This window comes from Aethalodelphis obliquidens, unplaced genomic scaffold (assembly GCF_003676395.1).
Source record: "Aethalodelphis obliquidens isolate GAN/ISIS:26980383/991018 unplaced genomic scaffold, ASM367639v1 scaffold42, whole genome shotgun sequence".
Lineage (NCBI taxonomy): Eukaryota > Metazoa > Chordata > Mammalia > Artiodactyla > Delphinidae > Aethalodelphis > Aethalodelphis obliquidens.
In genome coordinates this window covers 15,222,912-15,236,423 of record NW_020837986.1, presented here as the reverse complement: position 1 = coordinate 15,236,423, position 13,512 = coordinate 15,222,912, and the positions used below count along the sequence as shown (strand labels likewise).

The following is a 13,512-nucleotide window of genomic DNA, read 5'->3' as shown; positions in this document are numbered from 1 at the left end:
GTTGCATAGGGATCTTGCTCTCAAATAACATTCTTTCAAAAATACACTTAATGAACACCGTGACCTTGAATTGCAGGGTGGTCCCCCCCCATCCCCCCAGATTGATCATCCATTCTTTGTTAATGACTCTAAAGGCCTAACAAAAACACTTTTTTCCAGTTTGGGGGGACTCTGTTGGCCAGCCCACTGGAAACCCACAAAGGTGAACTTTATGTATCTTCCAGGGGGGTTTAAGTCCCAGAACAGTCTTGTCTTCAGGACCGTGAGCTGGAGTGGGGGGAGCCCAGTGCCTAGAGCTCAGGCTGGTTTGTGGACTAGTCTCAGGCAGACCCTAAGCCTGCTCCCTGTGGCCCGGCCTCTTGGCCCAGTCATTTTGCTTTTCCAAGTCTCTGTTTCCCTATCGAGTAAATGGCTTAGTGCTCAGCCTACCGGATCCTCCTGAGGGGAGGAGGAAGCAGTCATTGAGATACAGGCCCGTCACTGTGCCCTAAACTGGGGCTGTGGTGGACTCAGAATCCCATCTCTGCCAGACAGGTGCTCAGGGCCTGGGGGACTCTGTCACGTGGTCCCCACTCTTCCACCTGGAAGCTGCCCTGGAGGGTCCACGGGAGGCCCTGGGCCTGGCACAGATCAGCAGCACAGCGCTTGCTGGGGTCACGGCCAGGGTGTGGGAGGTCCCAGTTCTGTCTCCATTTCCCTCCTGACTCATGATGTGACCTTAAACCAGGGACTTCATTTCTACCTTTTCCCATTTCCTCTTCTATCAAATAGGGATAATCATATGCGATAAAGTGCTCAGAGAGGTAATTGCGATGTTAAAACAAGCCATTATTATTCCATGCTGGGTTTTTTTTTTTTTTTTTTTTTTTTGCGGTACGCGGGCCTCTCACTGTTGTGGCCCCTCCCGCTGCGGAGCACAGGCTCCGGACGCGCAGGCTCAGCGGCCATGGCTCACGGGCCCAGCCGCTCCGCGGCATGTGGGATCTTCCCGGACCGGGGCACGAACCTGTGTCCCCTGCATGGGCAGGCGGACTCTCAACCACCGCGCCACCAGGGAAGCCCCCATGCTGGGTTTTTAAATAAAGATGCTGGCCGCTCCTCGGAGCCTTCCGACTACAGTGTAGAAATATCAGGAGGAGGTAAGAGGGCCAGCAGGCCTTTCCCTTTCAAGGAACTCTGGGCCCCTGGTGAAGAAAGGGTCTACAGTGTGTTGGCCTTTAAATGGTGCCGTCCAGGGGTGTCTTAAGGAACCGCGGCCGGGAGGTGATACAAACCCATTGACAGGTGAGAAGACTGAGGCTAGGAGAGGGGGGTGATCCCGCTCTGATTTCCCCAAGAAAATCAGCTTCCACACTGTTAGAGTAATTAGAATGATAAAATGGTTATAAACGTAACAAAAGGGGTCAGCAAACTTTTTCTGTAAAGGACCAGATAGTAAATATTTGGGGTGTTCCGGGCCCTGTGGTCCCCGTTTCAACACTCAGCTGTGCTCTTGTTGCATGAAAGCAGCCAAGACACTATGTAAACACATGGGACGGGTGTTGTATGAATCAGGTTCTGCAGAGAAACAGAAACAATGGGATGTGTACCTATAAAGATTGGATCTAAGGATTGGATCATGTGAATATGCAGGCTGGGGAGTCCAAAATGCTCTTTCCCCTGAGGGGAGAAGCACCCTCCTCCCGCACCAGCCTCTCTCACTGGGCTGTCACGATGTGCCTCTAGGTAGTGGCTGAGGAAACGCTTCCTAAACCTGCAAGTGGAGAGGTTTTTCTCTGGGGGGGGGGGGGCTTAGGAGGCTCCTTCACCATAGGCCACGCAAGCCCCCTACCCTGGCCCCTCCCCGCGGTCTGCGCACTGACTCACTGCCCCTGGAGCTCACCCAGCAAGCTCCCTTCCGCGTCCTACACAGAGATCAACAGCAAAGTTCCTTTTCTCCTGGCTCCTGCCAAGTCAGGGACCATGAGCCAGCAGGGCTATCTCTCATGTACAACTTCCAAGCTAATCCCCACAGCAAAGGCGAAAACTCTCCCCCCAGCCCCCACCCCGGGACTCATCTGACGTTGCTCAATAATTTGTTTATCCTACCAAGGAAGAAACAGGATGGCTTAGGAAAACCGCAGGGCTGATGTGTCTCTGTTAGAGACCGGGTAGATCCATTTGGAGGCCTAACTCTCCCACTTAACAAGCCAAGTGGACTTGAGCAAGCAACTTCTCCTCTCCCAGCCTCAGTCTTGTCCCTGTACAATGGGTATGAAAACATTCACCTCTGGGTGTCTGTTGTTGTGAGGGTTAGAATAATACGTGTAAAGTGGTAACGGACAGCCTGGCACGGAGGAGGCTCTGTTATTGGATTGATGTGACCATGGATACAGAGCTCTCAGCCCCAGCCTGCAGTAGGGGCTAATTAATTCGTTCAACTCCTTTTGCTTCCCCTCGGTTGCAGGCCCTGTATTATCACTCCATTTCGCCTCTTTCTTTTCCCATCTCCTGTAGCCCAAGTAAGGTTGGAATGGAGCCCCCATGCTCCTGTCTGTTTCCTTCTCTCTGCCCACCCCCACCCCCCGCCCCAATGCCTTCGCTCTTTCTGTGTCTCCCCCCTTCATGGCCCTCCCGCGCTCACTTTCTCTCCTCTGCCTCTGTGTCTCCACTTTAGTCTCTCTTCCTCCCTCTCTCCCTCTGCCTCTCGCTGGCTGCTCTGTCTTTGACTGGTTTTCACTTCCTCCCTGTCCCTCTCCCCCCACCACCCCCTTATTTCACTCTCTCCCTCTGGTTTTCCCCTCCCTCCTGTCTCCCCTTTCCTCTCTGCCTCTTCTCTTTCCTCCCCTCACCCACTCCATGGTTTCGTTAACATTTGCCAATTTCTTTAGCAGGTGTTGGTTTTAGATGCCCTGCAGACCTGTGAGATTTCTCTGGGGGCACAGAAGTATGAGCCAGAAAAATTCAAAGGGGCTTCCTGAGAGGTCCAGGGTTGCCTGGTTATTCACTCAACACATGCGTGTGGAGCTCTTGTTTCTGTTCTAACCTTGCATTCGGTGCTAGGGACACCATTCGTTCAGTCATTCATTCATCAATCACTCAAACTTCCTTAGTTTTCCCATCACTCTAGAATGAAATGCAAGGTCCACCTTGGCCTGCAAGGGCTGACACCATCCGGCCTCTGCCCACGTCTCCTCTCTTGTGCTCCCTCATCCCTCTGGCCTACTGGTCATCTTTAAACACACATACTCTTTCACCTCAGGGACTCTGCACTTACCAAGTCCGAGCTGGCAGGAGACTCAGAAAGCGGCAATTATGTGATAGACAGAGAGCTGTGCGCGCTCAAAAGAGGACCCTAATCCAGACAGGATTGCTGAAGGAGGCCACCGAGACTGAGTTTTGAAGAACAATGAGGGTTAGCCAGGCCAGAGGGAGAGCGGAGAGGACGGGCGGCATGAGAAAGGCGCTCCATGTGCCAAAGTTTGGGCCAATGGGGCACAGGGGGCATTCGTTGTAGAACTGCAGGAGGTTTGGTCAGGTCCAGGTCAGACGGAGCTCACATCCAGTCTGGGTGCTGGGATTCCTCGTTCAGATGATGTAACCTCTCTGTGCGTCCATTTCCTCACTGCAGAGTGGGGAGAATATCAGTCCCAGCCTTTGGGCGTTGCTACGAGGACCCCTTGCATTGAGATATGAACAGGTCTCAACACAGGGCCATGCACACAGTGAGCCAGGTCGATGGCAGCTCTCCTCGGCAGGAAAGCCCTGGAGGGCCTGGCTCGGGGGGATGGAGAACTCGGACACAGGGCAGGGTGCAGTCACACTGTCATTCAGAACTGTCCTCTGGCTGCTTGTGTGGAGGGTGTCTCAGGGGCAAAATTGGAGGCGGCTCTGGAGCCAGGAGGGAGGAGCTGGAGGCTGGGGAGGAGGTGCATTGAAGGGACTGGGGCTGTACCGGATGGTTAGAAAGGTGGGCTTTGGGGCTCTGGAGCCAGACTGCCTGGGGGCAAATCCCAGCTTTGCTGCTTACTAGCTCTAGAGTCTTTGCAGGTGTCTTATCTCAGTTTCCTCATCTGTGAAGTGGGCATGACAACAGTACCCACTCCACACAGTTGCCGTGAGTATAAATGAGTTCGTTCATGAGAATCACTCAGGACAGCCTGAGTGCTCACCAACCATCAGGTCAGCTAGAACTATCATTATTAAATATAAAGGAAATGGATGAAAAGAAAGGATGCTGACACTGTATTTGCCTGGGACAATGAGATCTCAAATCGAGCTTCCTACTGTAGCAGCCAAGCTGGGCGGGAAGCTTTAGGCCAGGAGTTAGAGGGTGGTGATGCTGCCCCTCCCCAGTGGATGAGCAGGACCTTGCTAACCTTGTACCAGGCCAGCCCAGCCATCGCTGATAGGAGAGAAAACATGAGCTGCCGGCTTTGTATCTGCACATAAATGGCACAGCTCACTGGCCTGGAACCCAAATCCGCTCAGCAGTTGACAGAGCGTGAGAGAAACTTGAGGAAGGAGAGAGGCGTGGGATGGACACAGGTCCAGCTCCCCGAGGTTTCTTCTCTGAGCTTCTCTGCTTAGGGGAGCAGACCTAGCCCAGCCTCAAGAGAGGCAGAAGAGCCTTTAACTGCTGTGTGACCTCAGGAGATTCACCGGTCCTCTCTGAGCACCAGCTTTCTCATCTACCAAGTGGGGATAATGATGCCCACCTCTCACAGATGGCAGGTGGGTTGAAAATAATATACAAGTAACAGCTCTGTGCATGGGGCCTTCTGGGCCTCACGGAGGGTTCAGCTGCTAGAGAATCAAAGTGGTTCTAGAAATTGTAGTCATGTATCGGCACATGTGTGGGGAGTCCAACAGATTGTGCCTGCACACCAGCTTCACCACTCACAGGGGTGCATGGGGAATTCACTGAACCGAAAGTGTCCTCCTCAACGGGGAGGAATGAATGAGATGACAGACACGGGGGCTCAGTCAAGGCCTGAAGCACAGTAGGGGCTCCATCAACGGTGCCTGGGCTCCTGTCAGGCATGCTTTGGAGGGGAACCTACTGTGTGCTCTGAGACTAGCTCTGGGCTATGGCATGGGGCCCTGGGGCCCTGGGTGGAGTCTTCTAACCCCCCTCATCACCTGAGGAAACAGGGCAGTGTGCAGGAAGGGGAACTAGGAGAGGGGAGGGAGGACAGCCGTACCTGAGAGCAGCGATGGAGGCTGCAGACTACAGGGACCAGGGTGGGGAGAGAGTGGCAGCCATGCCCGGGGTGGTGTCTCGGGGAAACTGCCCATTCCCAGTTGGGAGTTCTTCACTGTGCCCCCATTTGACAGCATCTTGATATTTGGATTATAAGGAGCTAGCTATGAAAGGGACAGCTTTTAATAGACTCTTTGTGAAGCATTAATTCATCTGCCTAGGATTTATTGAGGGCCTACTATATGCTGGTCTGGCTTGTGGGTGCTGGTTACAGTGGGACTATGCCAGTTAGGGTCTGTGCTCACAGGGAGCTAATATTCTAGTGGGGAGACGATAATAAACAACAACAACGACAAGCATCAAACGGTAGGACAGTCTGAGATGGTGAGTGTTCCGATGCAAAGAAAGCACGGGGATGCGAGAGAGACCCAGTAAGCTGTGCTAAACGCAGGGGTCAGCAAACACCTCCCTGGTGATGGGACACTGAATTCATTCAGTTACAAGAAGGAGTGAGCCATGTGGAAATCTGAGGCCACAGTACCACAGATGGAGAAACAGGAAGTGCAAAGGTCCTGAGGTGGGGGAAAGCCTGGCATGTTTGAGGAACACAGAGAAAGTATTTCAGAGATGAAAACAAGACACAGCTCCTGCCTTCATGAAACCAAAGTCTGAAGACTTACATAGGTAACTACCAAGTAGTGGACTATTTTAATGGAGGAGGCACTAGTTTCTGGGATAATACCAAGGGGGAACATCATTTCCAGCCTAGGAGATCAGGGAAAGCTGCCTGGAGGAGGTGATATCTACTCTAGGACCTAAACAATAGGTAACAGAAGAGGAGAGCAGGGTTTTCCAGGAAGAGGGACTAGCATGCAAAAGGCCAGAGGTGGGACAGGCGCTGATCCATTCATTAGGGGAATTACAGGTAGCTGGATGTGGTCGGAACCCAGAGCTGAAGACTTGGGTGTAGGGATGGAATTGAGGGTGTCCCTGACATTTAGGAGAAGGGCCAGACCTGACCCAGCCCAATGGGTCTGATCCCAGCATTGATATGTTGAGAAAGGCATTTCAAGGTGGGCAGGAGGGACCAGAGAAGGAGCTGGAGGCAGGGGGCCAGCATGGAGACAGGTGAAGTTGGAGCTATGGCTGGAGTAAGGAGAAGTGCTGGGGTGGGAAAGGTCCACAGCAGAAAGGACTGAGCTGGGGACAGCTTGGGGAGCAGGGGAAAAGGGAAGGGGACGGAAGCCTCAGAGAACACAGAAAAGCAGATAGCCTCGTGTCTACTGGCAGGTGCATGGGCAGAGTGGGTTGATGCCTGACAGATCTTTGTCTACTTCCTAGCTGTGGTAGCAATCACTTCCCCTCTCTGAGCCTCAACTTTCCCATCTGTTTAATAGCACAGCCCACATTAAGAGTTGTTGTGCAGATTGAATGTGAACACATAGGAAAGCTCCTAGCACGTTGCAGGGACTCTGCCAGCAGGAGCTGGCTTTGCAGGCTCAGGACACACCCCACAGAGTAGGCAATCACAGATTTCATTTCCTCTTTCTCCCTCTCCGGCAGGAAGAGCCAAGACAGAATGGCGTGGCAGGGGCTGGTGCTGGCTGCCTGCCTCCTTGCGCTCCCCTCCGCCACAGCAGACTGCCTGTCCCGGTGCTCCTTGTGTGTTGTGAAGACCCAGGATGGGCCCAAACCCATCAACTCCCTGGTGAGTTTCAGGGACTCCTGTGAGTTTCCACAGATGGAAGGGACCATCTGTGTGTGGAGCCCAGAGAGGGAAGGTAGCAGGCCTGGGCAGCTGTGAACCTGTCCTATAGACTCATCCCACCTGCGCAAGGCATGTCCTGCCGTGGTCAGCCTGGGTGCCAGGGACTTTGTTTTCCAGCCTCCTGTCCCCACCCCAGATCTTACCACCATGGGTTCACTCAGGTTTGGGACTCAGGTTTCCAGGGAGCCTGTTGCCTGGTAACAAGGAGTGTCATTTATGAGGTGGTGCTGACTTTAGGAGTCAGCAGCCCTAGATGAACTTTTCAGAGCTTCTCACCACCAGGCCGATAGGCGCCTCCAGACCTAGTCACTCGCAGGGAAGGAGCTCTTTTCACCACCCCTAGATGCCAGGATCTGGTTGTCAGGATCCAAGCCTGACTCCTCTCCTGTGGCTTTAGCATCTCTCGGCTGGCCTTGCTGGCTTTACTGTGAGTCAAACTTCTCCCTGTGCCTCTCCCATGGCAGCAGACAAGCTAGAGTAGAGGTACATGGGTGTGGTGGACAGAATGTGAGCTTTGGTTCTGCCAATTTCTAGTTCCATGACCCTGGAACCCCCTCTCTGAGCCTTAGTTTCCTCATCTGCAAAATGGGGGTGATTCCATGAACTGAGGATGCAAAGTATTGAATATACAATTCCAGCCACTCTTTACTAGGATGCATACAGTGCACCAGGTGCTGCCCATATATGACCTCAAAAGAGCCCAGTGGTTAAACATGGTGATTCGTGGCATTAGAACCTGGGTCCAAGTTCCAGTACTGTCTAGTATCGTCCTTGTGGTCATTGTTATCATCATCATCATCACGTTTAACTCCTCCCTACTGCTATGAAGTATATACTATCATCCCTCCAGGTTTGATGAACCCTTAAACATCCCCTCATATGTGTTCTTTCCACCATTCTGCGTTGCTTCTGATCCCCTCTATAAGGTGTTTGCAGCATCCTTCACACCTAGGAAAGGTTGGGAGAACCAACTATTCCCTCTGGAGTCAGAAGTGGAAGATTATGGGTGAGCACGGCAGAGTGCTATGGGAAGATCTTATCTCCAGTTTTGGCAATGTCACCTGTAGCCAGGTGCCCTTGGGAAAGCTGTTTCACCTCTCCACGTCTGTTTCTTCATCCTCCACTTGAGCACAAAGTCACCTACCTCTATGTACCACTGGGAGCATTAAAGTGGGCAGCCCGGGGCTTAGTAATGGTTTTTTAATTTTCCCAGACCTGGACAGGGGACTCTCAGGGGCAGGGGCCTGTAGTTTGACGGTTTGATGGTGGTGGTATTTCCACTGTGGTCTTTTGGGGTCTTTTTCAGATTTGCTCCCTGGAATGCCAGGCCGCCCTGCAGCCCGCTGAGGAGTGGGAGAGGTGCCAGGGCCTTCTGTCTTCCCTCACTCCCTTCACCCTCGGGCTTAATGACAAGGGAGACTCGGAGAGCAAGGCAGCTTTGGAAGAGCCCTACAGTGAGCTGGCGAAGCACGCGGGGCCCTCCTGGAAGGAACTGGAGAAAAACAGGCTCCTTCTCAGAACCCCAGCGGAGGAGAATGATCTAAGCAGCAGCCTGGCGGAGAAGCTCAGGGGTCTCTCTGGCAGGTTGGGGGAGGAAGCAGAGTCTGAGCTGACTGGGGAGGCCCAGCCGAACGATGGTGCCATGGAGGCTGGAACACTGGATTCCGATGAGGAGGACCCCAAGGAGCAGGTCAAACGTTACGGGGGCTTTTTGCGCAAATACCCCAAAAGGAGCTCAGAGGCGGCTGGAGATGGGGATAAGGTGGGCCATGAGGACCTGTACAAGCGCTATGGGGGATTCTTACGACGCATCCGTCCCAAGCTCAAGTGGGACAACCAGAAGCGCTATGGCGATTTTCTCCGGCGCCAGTTCAAGGTGGTTACTCGGTCTCAGGAAGACCCCAATGCCTATTATGAAGAGCTTTTTGATGTGTAAACACCTCTCCATCGTGGAGTTGAGTCAGGAGCTTCCCGTAATGCCCTTCCAGATTGGAGTGAACGCATTCATCTGCCCCTATAGCCCCCATCCCTACGCTCAGTTCAGCATTGTCTATAAGACATCCAAACCTAGCCTGCCTCTCTTCTGCCTGGGTGCAGTGTTTGTCTGGGTCAGTGAGGCGGGAGGATGGAGGTTCCCCTCTCCAATAGGCTTAGCGCTTGGCTCCAGCCCTACAACTCTAAAACTACCACCAGCAGCAGCTTTTGGTATCAATCCCATTCACGTGACTCTCCAACTCCAGGAATCCAGACTGACCTCTTGATCTCTCTGGATCTATGATCAGGCATTCTGACCAATGCCCCTCTCAGAAGAAAAACGAGCATTCCCCCTCTCATGCAGATGTATTCATTTATATAGTATATGCGTGTATCATAAAACATACAAAAGGTAGAAATTTAAAACAAGATAGATAAATAAAAATCCTAACATTTTATTCTCAGACCTCAAAAGATCTCCCTACAATGGAGACCATGCTTTAGGTAAAAAGCTTAAACATTGCCTTTTATTGGAGCAGGTATTCCTACACTAGAGAGTTCGGGCTCCCAGTGGGTTAAATGTTCAGTTATTGTACTCTGAGTTCACATTGTTTAGAAACACACCTTTTGAGAACCCAGTTCCTGAACTACAGTCCATGTTGGTACGCTGGACAGCGTCCAACTTCTCACAGGAGAGGAAGGGAGTGAAAATCCCTTTGGGAAAATGTTAATGAGAGCAGCTCGCCTTCTGAATGCTGAAATGATCAAGGGGGGGAGCGAGGCAAACCAATTTGTTCTGCACAACATACTCAAAATGTGGACCAGTTCCCTCATCCCTCATTAAACAAATTAAACTGATCGGTATCACACTCTAACCCCAGGATGAACGGACGCTGAGTCAAGTTGATGAGGTTAAGCACAGCCGTGTTCTTGAGGAGCTGAATCAGCCTCCAAGAGTCCAAGCCATCTGGACAAACATATGCATTGGGCCTTGGGTCAGGGAATCCAGAAGCAACAGCTAGAAAGAGGAAGAGGCCCTCTTTATCTCCCCTGGTGATTCTTTCCTCTTAATGCCTCGGAATAAAGCTAGAAAGAGGAATGAAATGATTAAATGCTTGAGGACAAATGAGTTCCCTTGATTCAAATAACCCGGAAGCAGAGGCAGGGACCTTAATCTAAGTCCTCTTCTCTGTCTCTCTGCCTTTCTCTGTCTCTGTCTGTCTCTCAAATCTCTCAATCTCTCTCTCCCTCGCTCCCTCCCCCCCTCCCTTTCTCTCTTTTTCTCCCTCTTGTCCCCAGGCACTGTGGTTTGGTTTGTGGATCCAGGAAGCTGGTCTGGATGGGGAGGAAATGAACATGAGTTTGGTTATTTTGTATAAGATGCTACTGAGCACACCTCTTCATGCACAACCCTCACCTCTCATGATGTTCTGAAATGTATAGATTGTTTTCGAGTTACTTTGTGTGCTTTTCAACAACCCATTTTTGCAATCTACTTGGAATTTCCTTAGTCCTTAGCAAGCCTGTGTTATTTCCAACTCCTCCAGTACAATAAATAAAAGAAAGATGCTGATGTGTGTGTGTGTGTGTGTGTGCGCGTGCGCGCGCACGTGCACCTTAGTGCCCAAGAGTGATAAGACCTTTTGCAGAAAAGAGAGCTGGGGAATGAAAAAATATACATATACACATACACACACATTCAAGTCAGAAAACTAAATGTAGGATAACAGAAAGAGCACAAACTTAGGGTGCCATAGCCCTAAAGTTTGTGGAAAAGTTGAAAATCTGTTTGACCTTGAGTAAGTCATTTGACCTCTCTGAGCCTTTGTTCCCTCCTCTGTAGAATAAAGGTGAACAATACCAATTTTTTAAGGTGGCTGTGAGGGTTAGGTGCGATCAAATATGCAAAGCTCCTAGGACATAGTGAGCACTCAGTAAACGAGAGTTTTCTTTCTTACATTGTCTTAAGGAACAGTGACAAAGCGCAAGCATCCAGCAACACAGTGGGGAAAGGAAAGAGGGGTGCTGTCTCCTATGCGGGCTGACCAGGCAGGAGGGACAAGTGTTTCCAGACAAGGGGGAGTGTGCTAGGGATGAAGAATACTCTAGAGAATGGGTGGCACAGTGTCCTTTACTAAAATGACATCTTTCTTTAAATGGCATAGATGTCTTTAAGTAGAGCTAGAAGATTCAGTGGCTACAGACCTCATGGCTTCCACTTGGACACTGGCTTTCTTAGTGACTTCATAGAAAATACAGAGTCAGGGAGATCTCATTCATTCCCTCATTCATTCAACAAAGTAATTGAAAGCCTGTTGCCAGGTGCTGGAGGTACAGGAAAATAAGATGGATAAGGTCTCAGCACTTATGGAATTTATAGCCTAGTGGGGGAGACAGAAAAGAAACAAGTAAACAAATATAAATATAAAATTAAAAATAAATTTAAATGAAATTTAAAATATTGGTAATTGTAAAGGAAACAATTGGGATTTGGTAATAATGGATAACATGGGTAGGGGAGGAATCTCCCTAAGGTATTCAGGAAATCTTTCCCAAGGAATATTCCATCCTTGATAGTCATAGGATCAAGTTGGAAGGAACCTAAGGTTGGGATTATCTCCTCCAACGACCTACCCTGTGCCAAAATTGACACATTGATAAGAAATTTCAGTCTGCTCGAACACTTTCATTGACTTGGACTTTACAACATATTGCTACTGCTAATGATTCCATACTGGAAAGTTCCATCTTTATCTTGGGGTAAATTTAGGTTTCTGTCAGTTTTACCCTTGGGTCCTGATTCTGCTGTCTGCTAGCCCAGGAGATTCTCTAAGGAAGGCTTTTCTATTACTTGCAAACACAGGGCTCCTAACCATCTCAAATAGGTTAAAGAAGCAAAGGAAAAACAAAAAAGGGGAATTTGTTGGCTCACACAAAAGAAAGGGACAGGATCTTTAGCTTCAGGTAGAGCTTGATCCAGGGGCTCCATAAAGACACTAGCACCTCTACTCTCCTCTGTGTTGTACATGCTTTTAAGATGGCTGACAGCAGCTCCAGGCTATACCAGGCAGGTTCAAGTCTAGCTATTCTCACAGCAAATCCCAACTAGAGTTTCACTGCACCTCATGGGCTCTAAATGGGTCAAATGTCCAATTCTGAGCTAATGCCCATCATTATGCACAGATTACTCTGATGCTCTGATTGGTCAGAAATGAACCACATGACCACCACCCGAGCCAGGGTTAGATTCAACCAAACTCAAAGGAGCTGGACGAGGAGTGGGAAAGGGGGTGCTTCTTGAGAGGAAAATTGGAGCATGGTTCCCAGTAGGAGAACGAATGAATGCCAGTCCACCAAACAGGATGGTCACTGCCCTATTGAGTGAGGGTGGCTGGGTGTGGGCTAGGGAAAACTGGAGGGTGTGTACCAGGGGAATGTGGGCCTAGAGTAGCCAGATTTGATTTTTAAGACTGTAGAAATTTAGGTTGCAGGTTTTTTTTCAATGTAGGCAAGTAATTTTTTTTTTTAAGTACTGAGCAGAACAAACAATAATGTGTTCAGGATGAGACACGTTACTCTCAGAGACCACTACTTTGCGACCTTTTTTTTTTTTTTACAAGAAACACTCCTCTTTTTGGTTTTAAAATTTTCTCCATATGCTATGGATTCTAGAACGCTATTGTTCTGGACTCCCTTTTTTGGACGAAGTTCTCTTGGTCAAGGAGGGTTGTCCACATAAGGTGGAAAGAGTGTGGCCAGGGAGGGGTCACAGAGACCTGGGCTCAGATCCCACTTACCTGGGTGGCTCTGGGCAGGCCACTGTGCTTCACTGAGCCTCAGTTTTCAATCTGTCAAATGGGGAGAAAAATATTGACTTCTCTGAACAGAGGTGAGGAGTTAGTAATGTAAAGTCTGTGACACGTCTGACACACAGGGGTGTGTGACGCTTGTTGCTGCCCCCTCTTGAGGGGCGGTGCCTCTGATTATGTTATTCCAGATGTCACCTGAGCAAGGCGCACACCTTGCTCAGAAAGGACAAAATTCTCCTGGTGGTAAGAAAAGGACATTAAAATTTTTTTAAAAAAAATCAAGTTATAGCCTCCCTGCTGTAAAGTGTACTTAATCTTAAGTGTGCAGCTCAGTGGATTCTTACATATGTACACAGTCATGTGACCACCATTCAGATTGCAATATAGAACATTTCTAGCATCCCAGAGGGGTGATCTTTTTTTAAGAGCTGTTTGTGACGATGGAGAGCAAGCCAGAGGAAGAATTGGAATAAAGACATCACAGGCCCTGTGGAGTTCTTGTTCTTTGTTCGTGTCACCAAGGCCACTGGGCAGTGATCACAGAACAGGCGTTGGTTAAGTGATGTCAACATCCCAGTAACCTTAAATGAGCGTGTTATTAATAAGCGCCCGGTCTCCACGACAACGCCTTATGCCATCTCCAGTGAGGAGAGTCTTGTCATAATGATCGTGACAGTCCTCATGGTCCCTCGCATTTGGATCACCCCTCCCCCACCCCAACTCCAAGCCCTTCACACAACGAGCCCAGTGATGAGGCTTATTAATTAAAGGCCCCAAAG

General features: G+C 50.0%; 1 protein-coding gene across 2 annotated transcripts in view; it reads left to right on the top strand.

The window, feature by feature from the left end:
• The window catches only part of PDYN (prodynorphin), a 29,837-nt gene extending 19,340 nt beyond the window's left edge, over nt 1-10,497 (top strand). For both annotated transcript variants that reach the window (XM_027078722.1, XM_027078723.1), the window contains 2 exons: nt 6,746-6,890; nt 8,257-10,497. In XM_027078722.1, coding sequence (XP_026934523.1) covers nt 6,762-6,890; nt 8,257-8,886 — 759 coding nt within the window. In that variant the 5' untranslated portion in view covers nt 6,746-6,761 and the 3' untranslated portion in view covers nt 8,887-10,497. The remainder of the gene's footprint in view (nt 1-6,745; nt 6,891-8,256) is intronic.
• Nucleotides 10,498-13,512: the final 3,015 nt, after the last annotated feature.